Consider the following 23,800-nt stretch of genomic DNA (forward strand, 5'->3'; position numbering starts at 1 on the left):
TTCCTTCTGTAGCTGCTCATCATGCTCCCTGAAAAGCATCAGGCACCATGAGCTCCTGTGACACATTCTGCCCCTTAAGGAACTAAAAAAAGAATAAGGTATATATACACGAATCTCAAGATAGTTACTGTGATCTAACAGAAGAAACAGTTAATCACGACACAATACGAGTCACCTGAAACAGATAAAAACACTTTATTTACTGGTTATTCTCAGAGACTGAGAGGAGGGGGGGGAATTTTGTGTGCAACAACTTCCGTTTCTGCATGTTTCAGTCACCGTCAGCTGTCGTCGTTTGAACATTCTGCTGCAGGCACCGGGTTACAAGAGAATACTGGACTGTACACACGGGGAGGCAATAAAAACCAGCATATCCAGTCCGGCAATACTGCAAGGCCACCGTGGGCTACACTCATACACAGCTGGAGGAAAAGTCTGTGTGCCCTTCCCCGTCAGACACGTCACTGACCTTTGTGTTTTCACTGAAAGAACAAAACCGTGCAGAAAATTCAGTTTAAATTAATTTTAGTCTTGTTGCTGTCCCGTGTCCTTCTGGAAAGGTCTTTTTGTTCTTGTTCTGTTTTGTCTTTCAGTTCAGACCTCTCGTAAAATAAATTATTAGAGAAGAATTTAACATCCTTGGCAGCGGTCTGCCCATATCTGCTTCGCAGGAAAGAGAGGAGAGGGCCCATCCATCATCAACTGACCTCGCCCCCTCTTCCTCGTCCTCAGTGTCTGGAGGCAGAAAGAAAGAGAAAAAGATGGCACCCTCCTGAGAAGAGTCATCATCTGACACGTAGCCGGGACATCATCCACTCAAGACCCTGGCACAGCCTGAAGTACAAATGAAATGAATGGAGAGTGTTACACTCCTCTTACAGTCAAACCGTCTGGAGTACAGCGAGAGGACTGGGTGCTATTCTTACCCCTCCCCGGTGAGGGCGCAGCAGGCCTGGATGTGCCACTGGTGGTCTTTGACCGAGGTCAGCTGGAGGCTCTGAGAGATCTCGGCCACAGACATGCAACCTTTCACATCTTGCTTGTTGGCAAAGATCAACAGACCTGCCTTTCGTAAATCCTGGAAGGAAAGAAGGAACAATTAAAAAGTGGACAAATCATGATCGTCTGAAAGGAAACAAGCTCTAACATAGGTAGGCAAACATAATTCATATTTATACATTATTACAGTAATGTTTTAGTATTTTAATTCCAATAAAATACATTAGACTCCAAAATGTCTGTGTGTCATTAGGAATATTTTTTATGGCATAGGAGATAAATACAGAGCCAATAAGAAAATCTGAAAGCAGCTATTTTTTATTTCAACCCTGAGATATTCATAAAATACATTGCTACACATTACAGGAGCAAAAATGGTAATTGTTGCTATTATACCAGATCAAATATTTTAAATTCATAGTATTTCACACAAATCAAATATTTCAACTGCTACAATTACATTTGACAGAAACAAACTGCTTTGTTTCACATATAGTAAATGACCAACTCCTTGCATCCCTTGCGTCATTTGTAGTACAGACCCTCAGCTCAGTGACATTGTGCTTGATTTATTAGGTCAAATATGGTGAAAATATGAACAAGGTAGCAAAATCAACTTCAGTACACTTAGTAGTTGGTCAAAATGTGTTGTTTCCTGGGGAATCCCACATGAATCGATTTGTAAAATACAACGTATGCAAATGAACACAATTTAAGAGTTGATGTAAAATTTACAGAAAGAAACATTTTCTTCATAGAGAGTTTTAAAGGGCTGTTATAGTACTTACTTCATGTGCGAGCATTCTGTAGAGTTCTTCTTTGGTCACAGGGATCCTTTCTCTGTCTGTGCTGTCGACCACCACAATTACAAACTAGTCAGGAGATGGGGAGGAAAAATGAAGGGCTATTAATAAAAAGTGAAAAAATACCAGACCACAGGCAAAATATCAAAGGCCGCCTGGACAGAACCATTTCAAATGAAAACGCCTCATTTTGGGTTTTTGTTTGAGAAAAGTTTCGTATTTACACAGCAACATTTTGAAAATGACATCCATTTACATGGAAACGACAGAAACAATGAGAATGATGCAGTTAGCATGCCACAAGTCGGTGCTGTTGCTTAGGGTCGTTATACTAAAGGCACGCACACACACATACAGCAGAGAATAACGAGCTCTAAACATTAACAATGGGAGAATACGGACATTCCAGTGGACAGACCACCAAGTTGGGTTGTTATTACCGTGACTGTCAAAATAAAACTACCACGTCCCAGGAGAATATGGACTGGGAGTCATGATACTCTGGAGAAAACATAGTTTCTATTGTCGATTTACTGACCATGTGCAGAAGAACTATTTACTACAAACTGTGATGCGACTGCGCAGTAACAATGTTGCAGAAAAGTTGCGTTTTCTCCGGTTTACAGTCAGAGCAATCTCAAAAAGTTGTGCCCTCAATGGCTGCAACCACCATTGTTGTGTTAATGAAAACCCAAAATGCCACAAAATGTGACTGTTTTCTGGAGAGCTTTCTCACTCAAGTCATCGTCACTTGTTTTTCTCTTTATTGCTATTAGTATTGAAAGTCTAGGCAGAGACGTTTTTTGTGGGTGGGAGATGTATTTCCAATCATAACTTGAAGACAAGAAAATATTATCAAACTCAAAAAAACATTTAAGTTCATAAAGAAGAGATCGGGATCATATAAAGAACAATTCAATACCTATAAGTCTACAGATTTACCATGTCAAGGGGAGGAATTGTGCTTCCTTGTTACCTCTGTGTTTGTGTAGTATGTATTCCACGAGGACCGGAGAGACTCCTGGCCACCGATGTCCCACATCAGGAAGTGGGTGTTGTTTACGACAATCTCTTCCACGTTGCTCCCAATCGTAGGGGACGTGTGTACGACCTCATTCATTGAACTAGAACACAGGGAAGGTGGAAGACGATCTCTTTATGATGTGGATTATCACAATCCGTAAGGGAACTGGTGTATTTGGATACTTACAACTGGTACAGAATTGTCGTCTTGCCAGCATTGTCCAGGCCCACAATGATAACTTTGTGTTCTGAAAACAAAAGAATTCACATACCGTCACTGACAGAAATATGTGGGTCAATTGCAGAGGACTCACTCATATAGACACAAACAAGTAGTCTGTCTACAGGATGTCATTTGACTTCCCTGAGGCAGTCTAGCAACAAGCCTCTTTTGTGCTCGGCACTACGCTTGAGGTGCCGAATTGTGCTGTTTCACACATCCAGCATCGCTGGTACACTGTGGTGCTACGAACAGAACATACATTCACAGGTCCAGTTCAGTTAGTGGGTGGTCTTTAGTGAGCTACAATCAGGCTGTGGAGATGTAACAGGATCTGTCCGACACAAAACACGACTCCCTGAAAAGACAAAGATCTGAAATGTTTGTTGTGCTGTTGAAGACATAAAGTGACAAAGCTATACAAAGACATCAGCAAAGAGTGTTTAGTGTTTAAATCTAGTCTATAAATTAGATGCAACCTCATATCCAGCCCCGAGCCCCAATCTACAGTGCCAAAGGCCGTTTTCAAATAAAGACATCAATAATGCTACCAAGTTTAAGATCTTGAAGAATGAAGAGAGGCAATAAGGAACCAAGATCAGCTGGAGTTTTTAGATTTGAGCAACTCGAGTATGACAGCATCAACCCCACTCAAAACCAACAGAGTAGAAGAGGAACATCAGGCTTAGTTTAGTTTAGGGGCAACACGCAGCCCAATTTCATCTTGAGTGGGCCAGACCAGTAAAATAGTGCCATAATATTTAAATTTCAAATTTAAAGGGGCGCCAGAGAACACAGCATGGAGTAAGACCTCTCTCTCAGAGCTCCTGTAGGGCTAATGTGATTTGTTAAAAAAAACAGCTATTCTACACTAGACACCAGCCTTATAAAGAGTTCACTGAACCGAGCCCTCACATTAAACGTCCAATAATGTGAGTCCCATTGGCCTTAAAGGCAGAAAAGCTTCAAAAATATAAGTTCAGCAGAAACGCAGCAAGGCCTACGAGAACCACCTGACAGAGCACGCCGACCATTGTCTGCTCAGACCGATCTTCGCCATCTGAGAGCACAAGCCGAAGTATGACCGCTGAAGACATCAATGCTGAGATCCCATCATCCCTCCGGGATGATATATCCAAAATAATAAAGGATGAACTGAAGATTGCATTGGCAGACTCAGTGCACTCAAGTCTGAGCTACAAGCTAGGCGGTTGGAAATTGCTAACAATGCTAAATCAACACGGTCAGAGACAACTAACATGATCACAGATATTCAGGACATGAAGGGCGAAGTCTAAGTGGTCAGGCGAGCTCCAGCTCACCTGAAGCAGTTTCTAAAGTCATTAAAGCCGTGTTACAGATGGACCGAGACAAAAAGATCGACCACTCTCGCCGTACATTTGCCCCCAGAAAGCCAGGAGACTGAAAAACCTTGGGTGATCATCACCAAGCTACACTACGCTTGGTGACGCTGCGGAGATCCTGAGGAGAGCCCGGGACAGAGCGCCCCTCACTTACAACAGAAAACGGACTGCCATTATGGAAGCACCGATCTAGGTTTTTTCACTTCCGATCCAACCCCAATACCAAAATTTGGATATCTGCCGATACCATTCCGATACCAGAGCTCTGTTTGCTTTAATATTATTATTATCATTATTATTATTATTGTTGATTTTATATGAGGCTGTAATAAACTCCTCTCTACAGTAAAGTATGAAGTACAGTGCAACTCCCTGGCATGCTAAGCTGACTGCAAACAGTGGGATGGATTTTGTGACTCATTACTCAGCATCTCATTGAGACCCGCCTCCGCTCAGGAAATCCATTCCACATTTTGCAGCGAGCAGAGCAGCGGCAGGCACAGACAAGTGGACTCATTTCAGCAGAAGCACAGATGAGGCTGCACGGATCGGAAATCTTTGCAGATTGGATCAGAAATTTCCGACATTGCCAGGAGGTTGCAAGGTTTTTCAGGAAGTCAAAATGTATATTTTTCTCAAATGAGTTGCTTGTATATGTCATTAAGCACGACTTAATGATTTTCTAGATTAAACCAGCCTGAGCAGCTATATCTAGACAGTAACATGATTTTCAAGATTAAACCAGCCTGAGCAGTTCTATCATGACAGTAACATGACTTTCTAGCAAGAGCATAAATTAGCAGGTAGGCAAAAAAAAAAAAAAGAAGCAAAAACAACAACAACAACCATAACAAAACCAAAATGACAAAACAAAGAACAAAAACATGATTTTGATAAATGAAAGAACAATAGCAGAAAACAAGAACAATCGGCCAAAAGTCTCATCGATGAGGAGTGGAAGTGTGTGTGTGGTTTGCTTTGTAGTTCCATCCCAGGTCACACACACTCCCTCCATCTTTCTCTCTCCGCACGCACGCACGCACGCACGCACGCACGCACGCACGCACGCACGCACGCACGCACGCACGCACGCACGCACGCACGCACGCACGCACGCACACACACACACACACACACACACACACACACACACACACACACACACACACACACACACACACACACACACACACACACACACACACACACACACACACACACACGACAGTGGCTATTCTGAATACAACACATACACGTACAGGGCGGTCGTCTCCCAATCGGAAGGTTGCAGGTTCGATCCCATCTCTGCCTGCCCACATGCCGAAGTGTCTGCCTGTGTGAATGCAGTGGTTGGTGGTGGTCGGAGGGGCCGATGGCACAAAATGGCAGCTGTGGCTACATACGTTGTTTACCACCATCCAGTATGGAAGAAATGAATAATGTAAAGCGTCTTTCAGTGTCTCAAAAAGCACTATATAAAACCAATGCATTATTATTATTATTACCATATTTTCTGCCCTATAAGGTGCACCAGAGTATAAGGCGCACCTACATCAATTGACATAATTTACAACTTTGTTCATATATAAGGTGCACCGCATTATAAGGTGCATGCAATAGACCAGTGGTCAGCAACCTTTATAGCTCAAAGCCATTAGGTTACATTTTCCACTGATTCTAACACCCAGAGAGGTGCGCACACTTTATTTTGATAGTCCTACCTGCAGCCTATGCCAGGAGGACACTACACACAAAACCTTCTTCACTGCTGGTTGACAACTTACAACTACCGGTAATAAACTAAACTACATGAACTAAGCAACAAAAACACAACACAACACAATTATTACCGACACCACAAACCAAATATAACCCCCAATAATTGCATTTAAAACACCACAAACAGAAACTCCCATAATTCATTGCAGCTATCGGCTGCACTGAGGAGCTCAGGATGCAAGGCATGATGGGAATTCATGTTTTGTGTTGTTGGAGGTTATTGTGGGTTGTTGTTGGGCTTGGTGTTGTGTTGATTGTGTTTATGTGTTTTTGTTCCCCAGTTTAGGGAGTAATTATTTCATCTAGTTTATTTTGGTTTGTTAGAATGTTGGTGTGCAACCATGAGTGATGAAGGTGTTGTGTGGAGTGTCGTCCGCTCTGAAGATCCGGTTGCCAAGTTAGAGTTGTCAAAATAAAAGCTTCTGGTTGTTCAGCTGTCAAATAGCAGTCTCGAGTAGAGCAATTCTTCCATATATAAGGCGCACTGGCAGCTTTTGAGAAAATTTGAGGTATTTAGGTGCGCCTTATAGGGCGGAAAATACGGTATTACATAGAGAGTGGGAAAGTACAGAATTAGGTAAGCCCAGGGTGGAAAATTGCACCAGGTTAGCAATTGCAACCAAGCAATATCTGGAAGAGTGCCAGAAGATCTCAGTGTACTTCAAATATGGTGGACGGAAGGGAAGGCCCGGTGTTGGCGGCTGCAGCATTAGCCAATGATGTACCGAGAATGAGTGAACAGTGATTGTGCCAATGATATTGTAAAAATACTGCAGATGACATGTAACCAACCAGAGGGGAGTGAATTTGAATATTTAACAGCATAAAAGTGGCTGCAAACAGTCATTTTCACATTGGGATACCAACGGCCCAGATGGCTGACACCTTTAGTCCAGAATAATTCATCAGAAAACAGGCTGACTCCCCCCTGAACTGCCACCTTATTGTGGTGGGGGAGTTTGAGCACCTGAATGATTCTCGGAGCTAGGTTGTCGAAATACTACTGTTGCCAAATATATATATATATTTGGGCTTCAGACTGAATGAGCAAGGTGAGCCCACCATGTATGAGACAGTTTGCTGAAATTTGTGTGAAAGTGGTTGCAAAAAAACAAGATATCAAACTTACATGTTACCTAAAACATAGCCACCTGACCTAGTTTTCCCAGCTGGAAGTTTCTATTGTTTAATATCATTTATTGTTTTGTGTGTGGTTTTATATTTGAGTGTTTTTTTTTCTTAACAGAGACGGGGTCTTTTATTGTTTATGATTGTGATTTTTATTCAAGTGTTTTATTTATTTAAAAGGTCTTGACATTCTAATTATAATGATCAAAAAAATCTAAACAAAAGTGTATTGCATTTAAAAGGGTATACTTGCATTATGACATATTATTTCATTTGTGGCTAACAACATTTTTTTGACAATATCATTTATAAGTAATAATTTGTAGGACAATATATTGTCCAGCCAAATTAGTCATCGTCACAGGCTGAGTTCCCAGTAATATCTGAATTGAATGTTAGATAAACTAAGAAATGTGGAGTTTTTATACTAAAGGTGTGCTTGAGGTTGTGTGTTTCCATTCACAGCATTCAAAACAATAGTGGTCCAGGGTGCACTCAACAGTCTTTGATTGTTATTGGCTGACTATAGTGGTGAATAACATCCTGCTGCCATTGTATTAGTTCTTCATTTGTGTGCCTGCTGTTGAACTCTGCTGAATCCATCATCTGGGGACAGCTGTGCAAAGACTTCCTGAAGGCTTGGAGGTGCAGCTGGGGTTAGATACAGGGTGAACAATAGATGCAATGCAGACTCCAGGGACAGGATATCCATCCTATCCATCTATCCAGATGCAAATGGTAGTTTAATTCACAGATGAATTGAGTGCCATGAATCTGAAGATTTATGGCACTTTTACTTACATTGAACAGGTTGGTTCCCAAATATACGGCAGAACGAAAAAGCAATGAGAGATCTCATCTCCCAATGAGCATTTAATTCTGCAATTAAATCACTATCACTTTTTTCCTCACTCCTGGTCATTGTGAGCAAGTGAAGCCTGTTTCAGAGCATTTGCCATTGCAGTACACCTCAGTCAAATGAATGGGTGGTTCCTGGGGACTTCGGCACAGAGCGTTTTAGAAGAGTATGTTGCTACAACAGACCCAATTGACATTAAAGCAACAAGCAGCGTTGGTTGGGACCTCGCCTCCTGGCCCGTCAGGACAGCCCAATCATGGCCTCTGGCCCAATCTCAGCCTCCAGCCCCTTTAAATGCTATCTACCTGAAAAGCACACAGGTGTCCCTGACCTGGAATCTGGTCTCATCTCACATGCTAATCTGCTAAGCTAACTAGCCTAGCAGGACCCAGCTAAATAACAAGTGATCCGTAGGCCTTGCACCCCCTTTAGGCCATCCCCTAAATATCAGCTCAATGGAACAAACTTTGGTAGCATGCTAACTAGCATGCGAGTCTGTGCTCCTCCTCCTCCCCCCTTCTCATGCTTCTCCTGCTGCTCTCTTCTGCTCATTCCCCTCCTGCTCCCCCTCCACATTTCTTAATTTATTTATGCTTTTATTATTTTTCTGATGTTGGAGAGACAGTTTGACCAAAAGTTAAAAGCACGTTATAAAAATAATCTTTTAATTTAAATATAGCCTGTACGTGTTCAGTCAACATTAATTCCATGATTTCCCCTGAATAAATATCCATTACAAGCTTCAGTCGTAAAACAATGCGATTAATCGCAATTAATTACAGAAAATTGTGCAATTAATCAGTTCATTTTTTTTAATCGATGGTTTTAGTCCACGGGCCTCATGTTTGACCAAAGTAAACATCACAGCAGCTCCGTGCTGTGGAGGCTGTGTACATTTCAGCTCAATTGAACAAAACTTCTTAGCATGCTAGGCTGCTCCTCCTCCTCCCTCTTCTACTGCTGGTCTCTTCTGCTCCTGCTCCTCCTCCTGCTGCTCTCTTCTCCTCTCACTCCTCCTCCTCCTGCTGATCTCTTCTCCTCTTGTTGCTCCTCCCCTCTCCTCCTGCAGCTCTCTTCTGCTCCCTTCTCCTTCTCCTCCTGCTCCCTTCTCCTCCACCTACCCCCCTCTTCTTCTGCTCCTCCCCCTCCTGCTCTGTCCTTCTCTTCCATGAGCAGGTCTCACTCTGTTCTCCTCCTCCCACTGTTCTTCTCCTCCTCCTCCTCCTCCTGCTGCTCTCTTCTCCTCTCACTCCTCCTCCTCCTGCTGCTCTCTTCTCCTCTTGTTGCTCCTCCCTTCTCCTCCTGCAGCTCTCTTCTGCTCCCTTCTCCTTCTCCTCCTGCTCCCTTCTCCTCCACCTACCCCCCTCTTCTTCTGCTCCTCCCCCTCCTGCTCTGTCCTTCTCTTCCATGAGCAGGTCTCACTCTGTTCTCCTCCTCCCACTGTTCTTCTCCTCCTCCTCCTCCTCCTCCTGCTGCTCTCTTCTCCTCTCACTCCTCCTCCTCCTGCTGCTCTCTTCTCCTCTTGTTGCTCCTCCCCTCTCCTCCTGCAGCTCTCTTCTGCTCCCTTCTCCTCCTGCTCCCTTCTCCTCCACCTACCCCCCTCTTCTTCTGCTCCTCCCCCTCCTGCTCTGTCCTTCTCTTCCATGAGCAGGTCTCACTCTGTTCTCCTCCTCCCACTCTGTTCTTCTCCCCCCCCCCCCCCCCCGTCCTGCTCCTCCTACTGCTCGGATGCTCCTGTCCTCTTTCTGCTCCTCCTCCTCCTCTGTTCTTCAACGCCTCCTGTAAGGCTGCTCCTCTGCTGCCCCTTCTGCTCCTCCTCCTCCTCCTGCTGCTCCTCCTCCCGCTCTTCTTCCTCCTCCTGCCACTGCTCTAAATGACATCTGGCGGTGGATCCGTACGCAACCCAAATTTTGTGACTCCGCGACTCCGCCGACTACACATGTGCCAGAGTTTGTGCGAGGAGACCCTCCGTCTCCCCATCTGAACAATCGCAATCTAAAAGCAAATACAGATAGTCATACGACTCAAAACTCCTGAAGCGAAAGATAAAGTACTTCAGGAAAGGTGGAGAATGCCGGGCAGCAGAAGTGGAGATATTTTCTCGATCGTTACGTTACGGAAAGCGCACGTACATGAGCCCGAGTGGAGCATGGCCACAATGGTGTGGGCCCCACAGACACTCCTGTACTCGCGACACTCATGAACACTGGTAGCATGAAGGCGCCTTTAATGAACAAATGTGACTGGCGCGCCTGTTTGTGTTCCCTGCTTGCCACGCAGCCGGCGCCTGATATGAAAGTGAAAGTGAAGTGAAATGAGCTCAAAGACACAAGGAGGAGGCTGTGGGATTTGTCATTTGGAACTTTGAAGGCTAATTTTTTTTTTTTTTTAAACCGCTGGACTAGTCAAAAGGTTGAACAGAACTTTTGAGCAGGAGAGTCTGCTCTATCATGATATAGTGTTTTAAAGCCGGTAAAAACAGTTGTTTGCCAATAATAGCTTAAAATATAATAATAATATAATAATATAATGCTAATAATAATAGCTTAACCCAGTGGTTCTCAATTATTTTCTGTCATGCTCCCCCCAAGAGGACAGAATTGTTTTCAGCCTCCCCCCCCCGAATTGTACTACCATTGAGAACCTGATAATATTTATTTATCTGTATAAACCACTGTATGAGTTGCTGGCACCAGCATTCTGCATACAATCGCCTGATTATCAAAATAAATTAATAAAATGAGCTGGAGGCCCTTTTTTTTTATCATTCAAGCATGAATAAAGACACTAATACTGAAAGTCGTGCCCGCCTCACGACCCCCCTGACACCCCACCACGCCCCCCCAGGGGGGCTCGCCCCACCATTTGAGAAGCACTGGCTTAACCCAACCATTAACCATGAGTGGAAGAAACGTTTTTGTGTTATCATTCATATTCTCTGGAGAATGGCCAAGAAATCATAAATTCTCCCAGGTATGTAAACTTGTGAGCACAACTGTACCTGGAAGTGAAGTCAACCAAAAGATCCTCAAAAGCAATAGACATCATGCCATCCAAAGGAATTCTGGACCAAATGAGAAAAAAGCCATTGAAAGCTATCGGTCTAGAAAAGGTTCTATAGACTTTTCTAAAGCTTTGGAACCACAGTGAGAACCATTATCCACAAATGGCAAAAACACAGAACAGTGATGAACTTTCCCAGGAGTGGCCGGCCGACCAACCAAAATTACCCCAAGAGCGCAGTGACGACCCATTCAAGAGGGGACAGAAGACCCACAACAACATCTAAAGAACTGCAGGCATCACTTGCCAATTAAGGTCAGTGTTGATGACTCCACCAGAAGGAGACGGGGCAGAAATGGCCTGCATGGCAGAGTTCCAAGACCAAAATCACTGCTAAGCAAAAAGAACATTTAAGGCTTGTCTCATTTTTGCCAGAAAACATCTTGATGATCCCCAAGACAAGGGATTAGCGAGTACACCACTATCTGTATCTGTATCCGTTCAAACCATCTAAATGAACTGTATCCGTATCCATACTCGGAGTGGGCAGGGCCCAAAACCGGAAGTGGGCATGGCTCCATTGAAACTGGGTGGGGCTTAAATCGGTAAACATCCAGTGACGGCAAACAGGGAAATAAGATGTCAGCTTTGGTCACAACTGACTTTACACCAACAGCCAAACTAAGAGCAAGCAGATGGTACAAAAAAACTCAACCGGAGAGGAGGCAGTGTCCAATGCGGCACGAGCCGTTTTCAGCTGTCTTGTTAAATGCACCGCGTACGTTACGAAACAAGTTCACCAAGTAACTTTAAATATTATACAAACCGAAATAGAGGCGAGCTGAAGTAATACTGAGTGCTGAAGAGAGCAACAGTCACTCTCTGTGTTTCCGAGCTGCCTGCAGAGATGTGTCGGGAGGGGCGGCGCTGTGTGTGACTGGCCAATCACAGAGCGTCAAGACAGTCAGTTACCAAATGAGGATTTTCCTTCCGCTCGAGCACGGATATTGACGGGTTTAATTCGTATTCCGGTCGGGCTCGTAAAAATTGCTTTATTCATACCGGATGCTCGTTTCAGACTCATCCCTACCCAAGACTTTTGGGAAAATATTCTGTGGACTGTCGAGACAAAAATTAAACTTTTTGGAAGGTGTGTGTCCCGTTACATTTGGCGTAAAAGTATCAGCACATTTCAGAAAAAGAACATCATACCAACAGTAAAACATGGTGGTGGCAGTGTGACAGTCTGGGGCTGTTCTGCTGCTTCAGGACCTGGAAGTCTTGCTGTGATAAACGGAAGCATGAATCCTGCCATCTACCAAAATATCCTGAAGGAGAATGTCCGGCCAGCTGTTCATGACCTCAAGCTGAAGAGAACTTGGTTCTACAGCAGGATAGGAGTCCTCTGCATAACGCATCCCATCCATCATGGATCATTTGTATGGCAAAGTCCACAGGGATCCTACCTGACCTCCTAGCAGCTAGCAGATGCATAAATAAAAGGATTAGAAAGGACAATGTTTTAAATGCACAGAAAACTATAAATCATATAACAATACTGTTGGCTACTGTTAGCGAACACAATACTGTGTTACCTTCCTAAATACAATACTGTTAGCTAACAACAAAGTAGGCTAATGGGATCACACATTTGATCACTAATTTGATTGATCACACATCATAATCTGTCAATGAAAAATAAGTTCATAAATGGAAAAACTTCCATGTACATTGCTGGGTAAAAATGACCTTCAGGGTGGTGAAACCGCTGACATCAGATGTTTAAGTGGGACGGTATTGACGGTGAAAGTTGCATCAGATGTGAGAGATGACATCAGATATGTCAGTGAGACAGTCAAGAGTTGCTAAGAAGTTTCAGAGAAGATTCCATAGGAACTGCTTGGGGTCATTTTTGACCCCACTTGTGGAAGAGTGGGGTAGTGATACAAAAACTGCAATTTCTCAAAATTTATGAAAAAATAAATAAAAATGCAAATGGCCTCATGTCACAAACATGTTTTATGAGGAATACCTGGAATCTGAATATATTACAACTTTTCATTTTAAAGATGTTGAAGAATAACAACCTGGGGGTCATTTTTGACCCCACGTTTTGCATCTAAGGGTTAAAATAATTAGTAAAACATTAGCAAGCAGAATAGAAAAAAATGACACCCCACATCATACACCCTGATCAAACTGGGTTCATTAAAGGACGACACTCCACTAAAAATACACGCAGATTAATTAATATTATAGATCAGTGTTTTTCAACCACTGTGCCGTGGCACACTGGTGTTCCGCGAGATATTGTCAGGTGTGCCGTGGGAAATTATCCAATTTGACATTTTTTCAAAAAAAAAACATTTGCTCTCACAGCCGCTGTCAGCTGTGAGAGCAGTGTGCAGAGTAATCATGTATAAATACTGTGGCGAGCGCCACGGAAGAATTGCTGAGTCGAGATTCTTTTCTGCCAGCTGATCACCAGAGGCTTTTATTTTGACATGAACACACGCAATCGGAACTTCATAACAGGATGACACTCCACACAACACATTACTCACTCATGGTTGCACACCAACATCCAACAAACCAAATCAAACTAGAGGAAATAATTAACTATCTGAACCGAGGAACAAAAACACAACACAAGCACAAATCAACACACAACAACCCCAACAATAACCCTCAATAACCTCCGGCAACACATAACCTTGAACTCCCATCATGCCCTGCAGCGACCAATCCGTGATGCTACAATACTCTTCGCCAATAGATGGCAGCACAGAACTTTTCCGGTGAAATCGGCAGACGTCAGTCTGGTTAATCACCACCACCTGCGCTTCTCCCATCTTGTATCAAAGTACTGTGTCAGTGACAGTGATGGAGAAGTTTTTGAAAAGGAAGAATGTTAACCAGGATCTCAGCTCTTCATCCATCAGGTCCAGGTTTCACACTGAGTGAGTACAAATAAAAAAAAAAGAAATTGGGAAATACTTTATTTCTGTATTTATTTGATTCCTGTTGATAACGCATTGATGAGAATGACTTTATATTGTTAATAGAGGCTACAGAGTTTCAAATGTTAACATTTTCGGGTGGTGGTGCGCCTCGAGATTTTTCCAAAGAAAAAAGTGTGCCTTGGCTCAAAAAAGGTTGAAAAACACTGTTATAGACCACTGCCACCACAATAAACAAAAGGCCATTATCACCTTCTTAAATGCAGAAAAAGCTTTTGACAGGGTAAATTGGAAATTTCTACTCGCCACACTACGGAAATTTGGATTTAGACAAATGTATCTCTCCTGGATAAAAACATTGTATACTTCACCCAGTGCCTGTGTTAAAACACATGCATTGTTTTGGGCAGTCAGTGAAACTGGAGCTGTGAGCTCTTAACTCTGAGCAGTTGGACAGTGGACAATATTGTGTTGTTGTTTTTGTCCCCAGCCTCAGTTCTTCCCACAATATAATGACAATAAAAAATAACTGAAATGAACTTGAATTGTCTGCATTTTAAACGTATAATTTGTTTTCATTGGATTTATTCAGGTTATTTTTCAGGATCTTCTTATTTATTCGATTCAATTGTAGAATACTGTACATATTATGCTGAAGGTTAAAATTTATGTAACCAATTGGTTCATAATAAGTGGGTCGTTTTTCTCATACCTACTGTTGCTGACTACTGTTCTCTGTTTGAGTAACATCACTTGATCAAGCCTTTTCTAACATTCCACACTACAAAATGAGTAATAAAAGTTTGTATGATTAATGCTGATATCGTATCAGATTGATATCGGTAGTGGCTGCAATATCGGTATCGTATTGGAAGTGAAAAAGCTGTATCGGGACATCTCTACAGTAAAGTATAAAATATATGACTGTTTGCATGTATTCTGTCAAAAGACAAATTGTAATATAAGGTCAGAAAAGGAAGCAGTACAAACTATTTAGTTCACTTTGGACAATGTGGGGATCTGTGTGACGTCATCATCTCATAATAAACTTGTTATATCTTAGGACTGAACCTGCACTGCCAACACTGGTATTATTTTTTACTATAGTGTGTTTACTGTACTTTTATTTTACACTTTCCCACCCCCCCCCCCCCCCCCCCATCATAATTTAATTTCCTTGTATTTCATCTTACTGTATACTTTGCTCCCCTTAGAACTTATTATACTTTATTATAGTTTGTGATTTTTATCTTATTTTTTTTAATTTTAGTCCTTTTTAATTGTATTTATTATTACTTTTTACTGTAAATACTTTTGGCCCTTAGAGTTCTTGATAGTCATTGTATATAAGATACCTCTATTCTTATCTAACTGTTTGCACATTTCTTGTCTTTCCTACTCATGAGTGTCTTTAAGCGCAGAATGTAACAAGTACATTTCTCCATTGTGAGATCAATAAAGGCTTATCTTATCTCTTATCTTAAACCTCAGAATCACTTTATTAATCCCTGGAGAAATTCTTTAGCAACGAAACACAAACTACAATTTTTCTAGCTCTAATGCAACTAGGCCTGTCGAGATAATCAATAAATCAATTAATTGCGCAATATATATGAGCTAAAATGAGCTTGATAAGTTTGCCAGGCTAAATAATTTTTCATTTACCAATCCCCTGGGTAATGAATTAACTTCGCTGCATTCGCTCGACTGACTCCTCTCGGTTCCTTAGCGTGATGAGGAGTGAACCCTCCTGTCAGTCACTTGTGTGGGGAGGCGGGGCACCTGACACATCACGAGTGCAAGCACGAGAGCCCCGCGAGGAGTAGAGCAGTGTTCGCGAAATACGTTGGACAGTCAGTCATTACTGATATAAATGCCATTGTTCCTGTTAATATCCTCTTAAAACCGGTCTCATGTCTGAATTTTCATTTATTTCGAGGAGTAATGAGTCGAGAAATCCGTTCCACAGTTTGCAGCCAGTGAGGATGCTAGGGAAGTTAGCATTGCAGCTTTCCAACTTTTCATGACAACATGTCCGCTGTTTGGACGTATTTTACCCTCAAAACACCACAAAGCATCAATGTGAATGCTTGCAAAGCCTTGTCCAACCAGACGGTGCTCTGCTGCCAGACACTAGTATATTAGTGATGAGAAACCCGACTCCTTGAACGGACTCACGGGTTTTTAAGTCGTTCATCCAAGTGAACCGGTTGTCTGAGTCATTTGAGTCATTTGATTCAGTTGCGCATGCGCACTATTTCCACCCGCTCCAGGACCTGGAGGCTCAGCTGAACTGCGACATGAACCAGGGGGAGAATCATGTATTCATAGTAAAATGATGAAACACTTCTGAGGAAAATAAACAATAAGTACACATTAGTTTTTAGTGGTCCTGGTCTCCTTATTCTAGATTATGTGTGTTGTTTTTGAGGTTAATTTGAATCAGAAAATAAGTTAGATAAATGATTAAACTGAATATGTGCCTGGCATCGAGAATGGAATATATACAGTATATATTAATATATACATATGATTTTTTTTTTCCTTCCAACATTCTGATTTTCTTTTTTTACTAGTATCAATAAATAATGTGACGTTCATGGGGCAGAACTAAGTATAGGGGACAATATTAAATGTAACACAATACACGCTACAGGTATTTTAACATTGTTTATTGTGTATTTAACCATGTATTATTCATGTATTTATCTCTACAAGCTTTATGAAACAAACAACGTGTTGTTTTTTTTCTCCTCCGTCACTCACAAACTTTCTAAGCAGAGCGCCGCTGCAGATTTTCAGGTGAGGGAGGGGCGGAGGGCTCACCGCTCACCATTCATGAGGTGAACGGCACAGCGGAAGTGCTACTGACCGATTCAGTGAACGACTCTTCGAGGTGACTCGGGCATGCGAGCTGAACGACGGAAACGAGGTGAGTCGGTCATACGTGCTGAACTTCACCTACAAGCTGACTCAAGCTGCTGAAAGCCTCGTGCGAATGTAAGGAGCCGGAAGACTTTTAGCATTACAGCTGCTTTTAGCAGCTCTTTTAGCAGCTCTTTTAGCATTACAGCTGCTTTTAGCAGCTCTTTTAGCAGCTCTTTTAGCATTACAGCTGCTTTTAGCAGCTCTTTTAGCAGCTCTTTTAGCATTACAGCTGCTTTTAGCAGCTCTTTTAGCAGCTCTTTTAGCATTACAGCTGCTTTTAGCAGCTCTTTTAGCAGCTCTTTTAGCATTACAGCTGCTTTTAGCAGCTCTTTTAGCAGCTCTTTTAGCATTACAGCTGGTTTTCTCACAGGGCGACTAAAGTGAGTAATGGAGTTAGACGAGCTGCAGAACAGTGACATTTATATTTTCCTCTCTGCGGCTGGAGGCTGCAGCAAGAATGACTCAGTGAACGAGTTAATGAACGTGAAAACTTGTGAGTCACCGTTCAGTAAAGTGACTCGCGGGTTTTGAACGATTCGTTCAAATTCGATCATCACTACAGTATATTAAAACGCCAGTTCACTGAGGAGAACGGCTCTGACGTCAAAACAATGAACAACAGCTCCTCCGTGCTGTAGCGGGCGATTCACACCTATGTGACGCTGTGTCCTACTCCACGCTAAACTCCCGCAAAATTGTCCCAATAATTTGTCATGCGTTAGAGCTGGAAAAATTGCTGTTTGTGCTGCATTGCTAAATAATTTCCCCAGGAATTAATTATTAATTAAGTAATTCTGAGGTTTTAAAGATATAACAGTTTGGGTTTTTTTTTGTCAGCAACAGGGTTTATTTTATATATTGGTTTTGGTTGTGTGTGGTTTTTATTCAAGTGCAATTTTTGTTTACAAAAGTCCTAACTGGATTGGCAGTTTTGCCTGTTAAATACTGTTTAATATACATATTGAAGTGCAATTTTGTTTACAGGTACTTTATACTTTAATTATTGTTTCAATTGTGTGTCATGGTTTTTATTCAAGTGCATTTTGGTTGACAGAGACTGACAGTCCATTTTATTTATTGTTTTTGGTCATTTTGATTATTTATTTTGGATATGTACAATGTCTTTTTCATAATACAATTCCAATTTTAAATATTCTCAAGAAAAAAAAAGTATCTTTAAAAGGGTGTACTTGCATTATTATACCATTATTATTATATTAGTGGAAAAATGCATCAATACAGCAATATTATCGTTTATCGCAATATTTTCTGGGACAATTTATCAGCCAGCAAAATTTGTTATTGTGACAGGCCGAGACGCAACACAAATGATTGGGATTATTTTTGGGGAGTTTAGCGTGGAGTATGACGCAGCTTCATGGAGGTGTAATCACCTGCCACCGCAGAGTGTGCCGTATTGATGCCACAGTCACCACCGTTCTCCTCGGTGAGCTGGCATTTTAAAACGGTAGCGTCTGGCGGCAGAGGCTCCGTCTTGCTGTACAACAGCTTTGCAAACATCCACGTCGATACTTTGCGCCGTTTTGAGTGTAAAATCCATCCAAACAGCAACACGTTGTTGTGAAAAGTCGCTACTTCCATAACATGCTAAGCTGGCTCCATTCGCTGGCTGCAAACTGTGGAATGGATTTCCTGACTCGTTACTCCGCGTCTCATTGAGACCCTCCTCTGTTCAGGGAATCCATTCCACATTTTGCAGCCGGCGAGCAGAGCAGCCGGCGAGCAAACACACGTGGATTTATTTCAGCAGAAGCACAGATGGAGCTTCACGGATCAGAAATCTCTGCAGGTTGGATCGGAAATTTTCCAATCCGTGAATTACGTTCATATCGGAACCCGACATTGATACTGGCTCGGATCGGCCCCATCCTTACGTCCTATAGCTCAGTCCCAAGACTTTAGGTTTTCGCAGTCACACTGAACTAAATGAATAGGGGAACAAGCATGACTGTCAATACTTGTATCAAAATCAACCTTTTCGCAGCAAAGAATGTTATTGTTCAATAAATAAACATAAATGATGTGCAGAATCAAACATGTCAACATTTTGGAAATTTTAAATTAGATCGATCACACATCCACAGAAGTTCCACCTGAGTGGATTCTGCAGATATGATTCTTCAACATCTTCGAAAGAAAATTCCATATAAACCGCATGGTCTCAATTTACCAATCACGTTGCTCATTACTGGGTATAATACAAATCGGAAGTTAGTTACCAGTTGTGTATTCGAGCAGATAATTCGCTACATTTTGGCAAAAAAGAAGGATTTAAACAAAATGACATGGTGACAAGTAGTTACAGCCATTATAAACAGAATTTAGACGGCTTTGAACAACCCGTCCGCTATTTTTTCGATCATCTTTTCCAAAAACTCACCATCCAAATAAGGGCTTCCACAATGAATCTATAAAATCAACTAAATTTGATTATTAAAAGTGTTGGCAACGAATGCCATCATCGATTCGTTGTGTCGCGCGATTTATGCGCCACTCATTTTGTTGAGCCGTTTACTTCACCTTCGGAGCTTTGTCAGTGCTGGCTGACTGAAATAAAGTTTAAAAAAAAAAAAAGGTGAACGGAGCAAGGGGAAGGCGGTACAATAGAACCTGTGAGCAACACACCCAGTAAGACCGACACCCTGTACTGGACATGTCACTGTGCACAGACACATATTTAACTGTTCACGCACCTTAATGAGCAACAAACTCCCTGACGAGGACAACGGACCGGTTTTCCTGGCAAATTGTAAGCTGAGCAACACTAAAACGGCCAAATACTGATTATTGTAATATTCAGACGTTGTGGTGTCAGGATATTAGTTTTGAGATGTGAATTATTGCCGCCTCCTGCAGCGCAAAGCTGCATTGTAAAGCTCATCTCCGCTAGTTTCACGTTCACTAAACAGCAGAGAACCTAAGGCCCGTGCGCCAAAACCAACTAAGAGTCTCCAATCTGGTCACACCAAGCAAGGATTTTATAGAGGATTTATACTTGTTTGTTTGACATTTCGTTGTATTTTGCACCAGAATATTTCATTAAAATGTATTTTATGTTGCGATTATAATCATTTTCAATCGGGCTGCAACAACGAATCAATAAAAATGGATTATTAAAAGTTGTTGGCAACAAATTTTATTATCAATTTGTTGTGTCACACGATTTATGCGCTACTTGGCCTGGCATGAGCTCTCTCGGTAACCTCAAATTTCCGGCGTGGCACTCAAGCTCACCGACTAGCCGCCAGAGCGCACTCCGATGCTAGGGAGACAACATCGGAGCTGACTGGCGTTTGCTATCGGAAACAACACAAAAGTTGCGGTGCAGCACTCGGGCTAACCAGCGAGCCACCAGAGCGTGCTCTGGTGGCTCGCTGGTTAGCAGCTTGCCGCTGGAGCACACTCAGATGCAGAGAGACAAAATAAAACAACTCGTGCAAAGTGGAGGATATAAACAACAGCAGAGGATTCATAAGGTCTGACGCCCCGGCTGAGATTACTGTTGCAACGTCACATGTCTGTGGAGCTCTAAGCCCTGCCTACATTTTAACCTACTTTCGGCAGATGCACCAGATTTGGATCTGATTAGGCTTCACCTTAGTGGTCCATACCACTGCTTGATCTTGAAAAAATATAGACAATTTCATTCCATACACTGTGACCACAACAAAGAAAAACTTTGAAGTGTAAAGTTAAAGGTTATTATAGCAATATTTTACCAGTCTGGTCCACTCAGGATGAAACTGGACTGTAATGTGGTCTCTGAAGTAAATTAAATCTTATTTAATAATTATCTTGTATACATCTTCTATAAATGTGTATATATGTAGATATATTGTATGCATCTTTGTATTGGTTCAGTTATTTGCTTTTAAATAATCATAACATATTTGATGTTTGGTTCCTTCAATATCAACTGCTCCTACAATTTGAAATGTTTTTTTTAAACAGATTCATCGATTAATCCAAAAAAAGAAAATCAACTTTATTAAATTATTAAAATAATCATTAGTTGCATCCCTAATCCAAATGATGGCTGGACGGCTTGCTGCCTAAAACCATGCTCCTGCTCATCCTCGTATTGGACGAATCCAACGTCTCGCCTTTTTAAACCAAATCGCATCAGTAACTTCTGCAGCATGATCTGGAGCATGTATTCAGCAATTGTTGTTCAGTGACATCATGGAGACATTCGCATTGCTATCGGTTTGAGAGGTGGGGCAATGCAATCACATTTTTCCGCAAATGTGAGTTTTGCCCATCCACACCTCAAAGCCAAGGCGGCGCTTAAAAATGTCCCTAGTCTGGAACCTGTTTAAAAAAAAAAAAAGTTTTTAGGCTCTTAAAAACTGCGCCGTGCTGATGATCAGCCAAAAACAATGCATTTTCTCTTGAAATGGTGATCTGTAAAAAAGGCCTAATTTGCAGGTTAGGCATGCAGCACATAAAACAAATAGTTAGAGCTGCAATTACTTTACTGACCCTAAGGCCACATCTACACCAGCCAAAATGATCTTTTTTTTCTCCCCGAGGTTCTCAAAAAAAAAAATTTATGCCTACAAGTCACTATGAACTCGACTCAACACGAGGCTTCAGGGCATGTAGCACATATGCCAGGTCTTTAGGTGAGCTGTGACTCACCAAACATACCAAAGATGCAGAGGAAGACACATAGAAATTTAGACATAGACTCCTACTCAGAAACCTCTTTATAACTCTAGTTCTGTAGGTTTATGGCCCCGCTCATCCTGCTCCTAGGGTACTGACCCGAGGAGCTTCTGCAGCTTCTGTTGGAGCTGCAGAAGCTCCAACAGAGCTTGGAGTCCCTGATTGTTGTGGTTATTTGATGACATTGCAAACTGCCATGGGGGGAGAGGGGTGCAATTATATGATCTTTTCCCCACAGATAATCATCTTTGACATCAACACCTCGGGGTGGGAATGGCACACGCCAGGGTTTTAGAATTTCCCCACTCTGGGACCCGTGTTAAAAACTAAATGTTTTTGCGCTTATAAAACACCGCCTCATGTGGAAAATTGGTGAAAACAGGTCACTTATGTGAACCGGACCCCTGAATCTTTAGTCACAGTGAGCAAGGTGTTTTCATGAGGTGTGTTGGATAAAATATGCAGGGCTGTGGTCCTATAGGTATTTGGAATCCATGCATAAATCTACTATATTCTGCTTTGTTCTATACATCAGGAAAAAAAGAGCTGGGTTATTATATGGTCATTACACCTAAATTAAACAGGACCAACTGGATGAGGTGAGCCTACAGAGATTCAGTGTGAGGTCCTCCGTGGACACTTAATGTCTGGAGCGTTGTGCTGATGCAGCTGACCCCCAGTGTGCTGTTTGTGTAGCCATCCCCAGTCAAAACACCGGTCAGCCACAGCTCGGTGTTCATGTTACACACGTTTCGTAATGAGCTGCTTACTGATTCAGGCTCAGTTCACACGGATCGACTTGGTTTCACATACCTGCACAGCCGGACTGCATCAATAATACAAAGTCAACAGAGTTCACGCAAAACTACACTTTTTTGAAATGGCTAAACACTGACAACAATGTTGAAATACACGAACCAGCCTGCCACCTGTGTGCAGTTGTAAAGAGAGAGAACTGGTATATGAAGGCTAAATAAGCTAGTGAGAATGGAGCAGGGCCTTCGCTTTTAGCTCCACGAATTCGACACTTTTGGGATTAAAAGCGGGTGCCCAGTCCTACCTTGATGATTAAAAAGCCTCCATAGCTTCGTGAATAATATCCCCATGGCTGTCGAGGACGATTTTCGATGCCAGCTTGTACGAATCTCCCAGCTCAGCTTGGCGATGACAACACTGAAAGGCTACAACTTCAGCAGCCAGCTAGCCGCTACCTACACAGACGTAGAGCGGCCACGGCTTCCCGGGACGGCCGCCATTCTTCTTGCGGAGTAAACTCAGCTGACACTTCCACCCCTACACATAAACGCAGGCGGCAGGTGTCCGCCTGGCGGTGGTTCAGTTGGAACCAACGTGAGAACGATAAGAAGAGCAGAGGAGCAGACAGTTAGACACAGCTGACTGTGGTGCTGACGGCAGGCGCTGCGCTGTCACACCTGCGCATGCGCACAAACAGGACGCTCAGGAACATAATTCCGGTTTTTGATTTAATGTCATTTGTTTTAATTCATTTGAAATGATTTGGTTATGTATTCTGGTTTATATATATATATATATGTGTGTGTGTGTGTGTGTGTGTGTGTGTGTGTGTGTGTGTGTGTGTGTGTGTGTGTTTTAATTTAATTTAATTTACTGCTTTGTTTTCACGTAGCTTGTTTCATAGTTTTGTAATGTACTCTGGTTTATCTGGTTTGATTTGAATATAATGAATTTTTTTAAAGATCGCTAATCTTGGCTTAGTTTTTTTCGGTTTATTTTCCATCTTTGCTTTATGTAATTGAAACTACTTTGTAGCAGGTTATTGGCACATTCTCACTATTACAGCTACTTTATTCATACGTTTTGACTTTTATTGGCAGTTTACAGATACATTTTCACTTTCATTGGTAATTGATATACTTTTTCCCTATCACTGGTGCTTTATTGATAAGTTTTCTGTATAATGGCTACTTATTGATACTTTTCCACTAATACTTAGTAGTTGAAGTATGACATACATAATGACATAATGCTGCTGACTTACATAAGTCAGCAGTGAGAGGCAGGTA

General features: G+C 42.1%; 1 protein-coding gene across 1 annotated transcript; it reads right to left on the reverse strand.

Moving 5' to 3' along the window:
• Positions 1–176: 176 nt before the first annotated feature.
• On the reverse strand, positions 177–23,155 carry arl5a (ADP-ribosylation factor-like 5A). The gene is made up of 6 exons (XM_080497814.1): positions 22,816–23,155; positions 3,013–3,073; positions 2,779–2,926; positions 1,788–1,871; positions 927–1,078; positions 177–834 (listed from the first exon to the last, which is right to left on the reverse strand). The coding sequence occupies exons 1-6, from the start codon at positions 22,859–22,861 to the stop codon at positions 786–788; spliced, it is 540 nt and encodes a 179-aa protein (XP_080353940.1). The 5' UTR covers positions 22,862–23,155; the 3' UTR covers positions 177–785.
• Positions 23,156–23,800: the final 645 nt, after the last annotated feature.

Source organism: Blennius ocellaris (genome assembly GCF_963422515.1).
Source record: "Blennius ocellaris genome assembly, chromosome: 6".
NCBI classification, from domain to species: domain Eukaryota; kingdom Metazoa; phylum Chordata; class Actinopteri; order Blenniiformes; family Blenniidae; genus Blennius; species Blennius ocellaris.

Bases quoted from the DNA above. Each gene is read 5' to 3' on its own strand.
- arl5a (XM_080497814.1), bottom strand. From the start codon at position 22,861: ATGGGGATATTATTCACGAAGCTATGGAGGCTTTTTAATCATCAAG. The intron at 1,079-1,787 runs GTAAGTACTATA...CTTTCCTTCCAG, and splicing joins ACAGAATGCTCGCACATGAA to GATTTACGAAAGGCAGGTCT. The intron at 835-926 runs GTAAGAATAGCA...TTTGTACTTCAG, and splicing joins TGCGCCCTCACCGGGGAGGG to GCTGTGCCAGGGTCTTGAGT.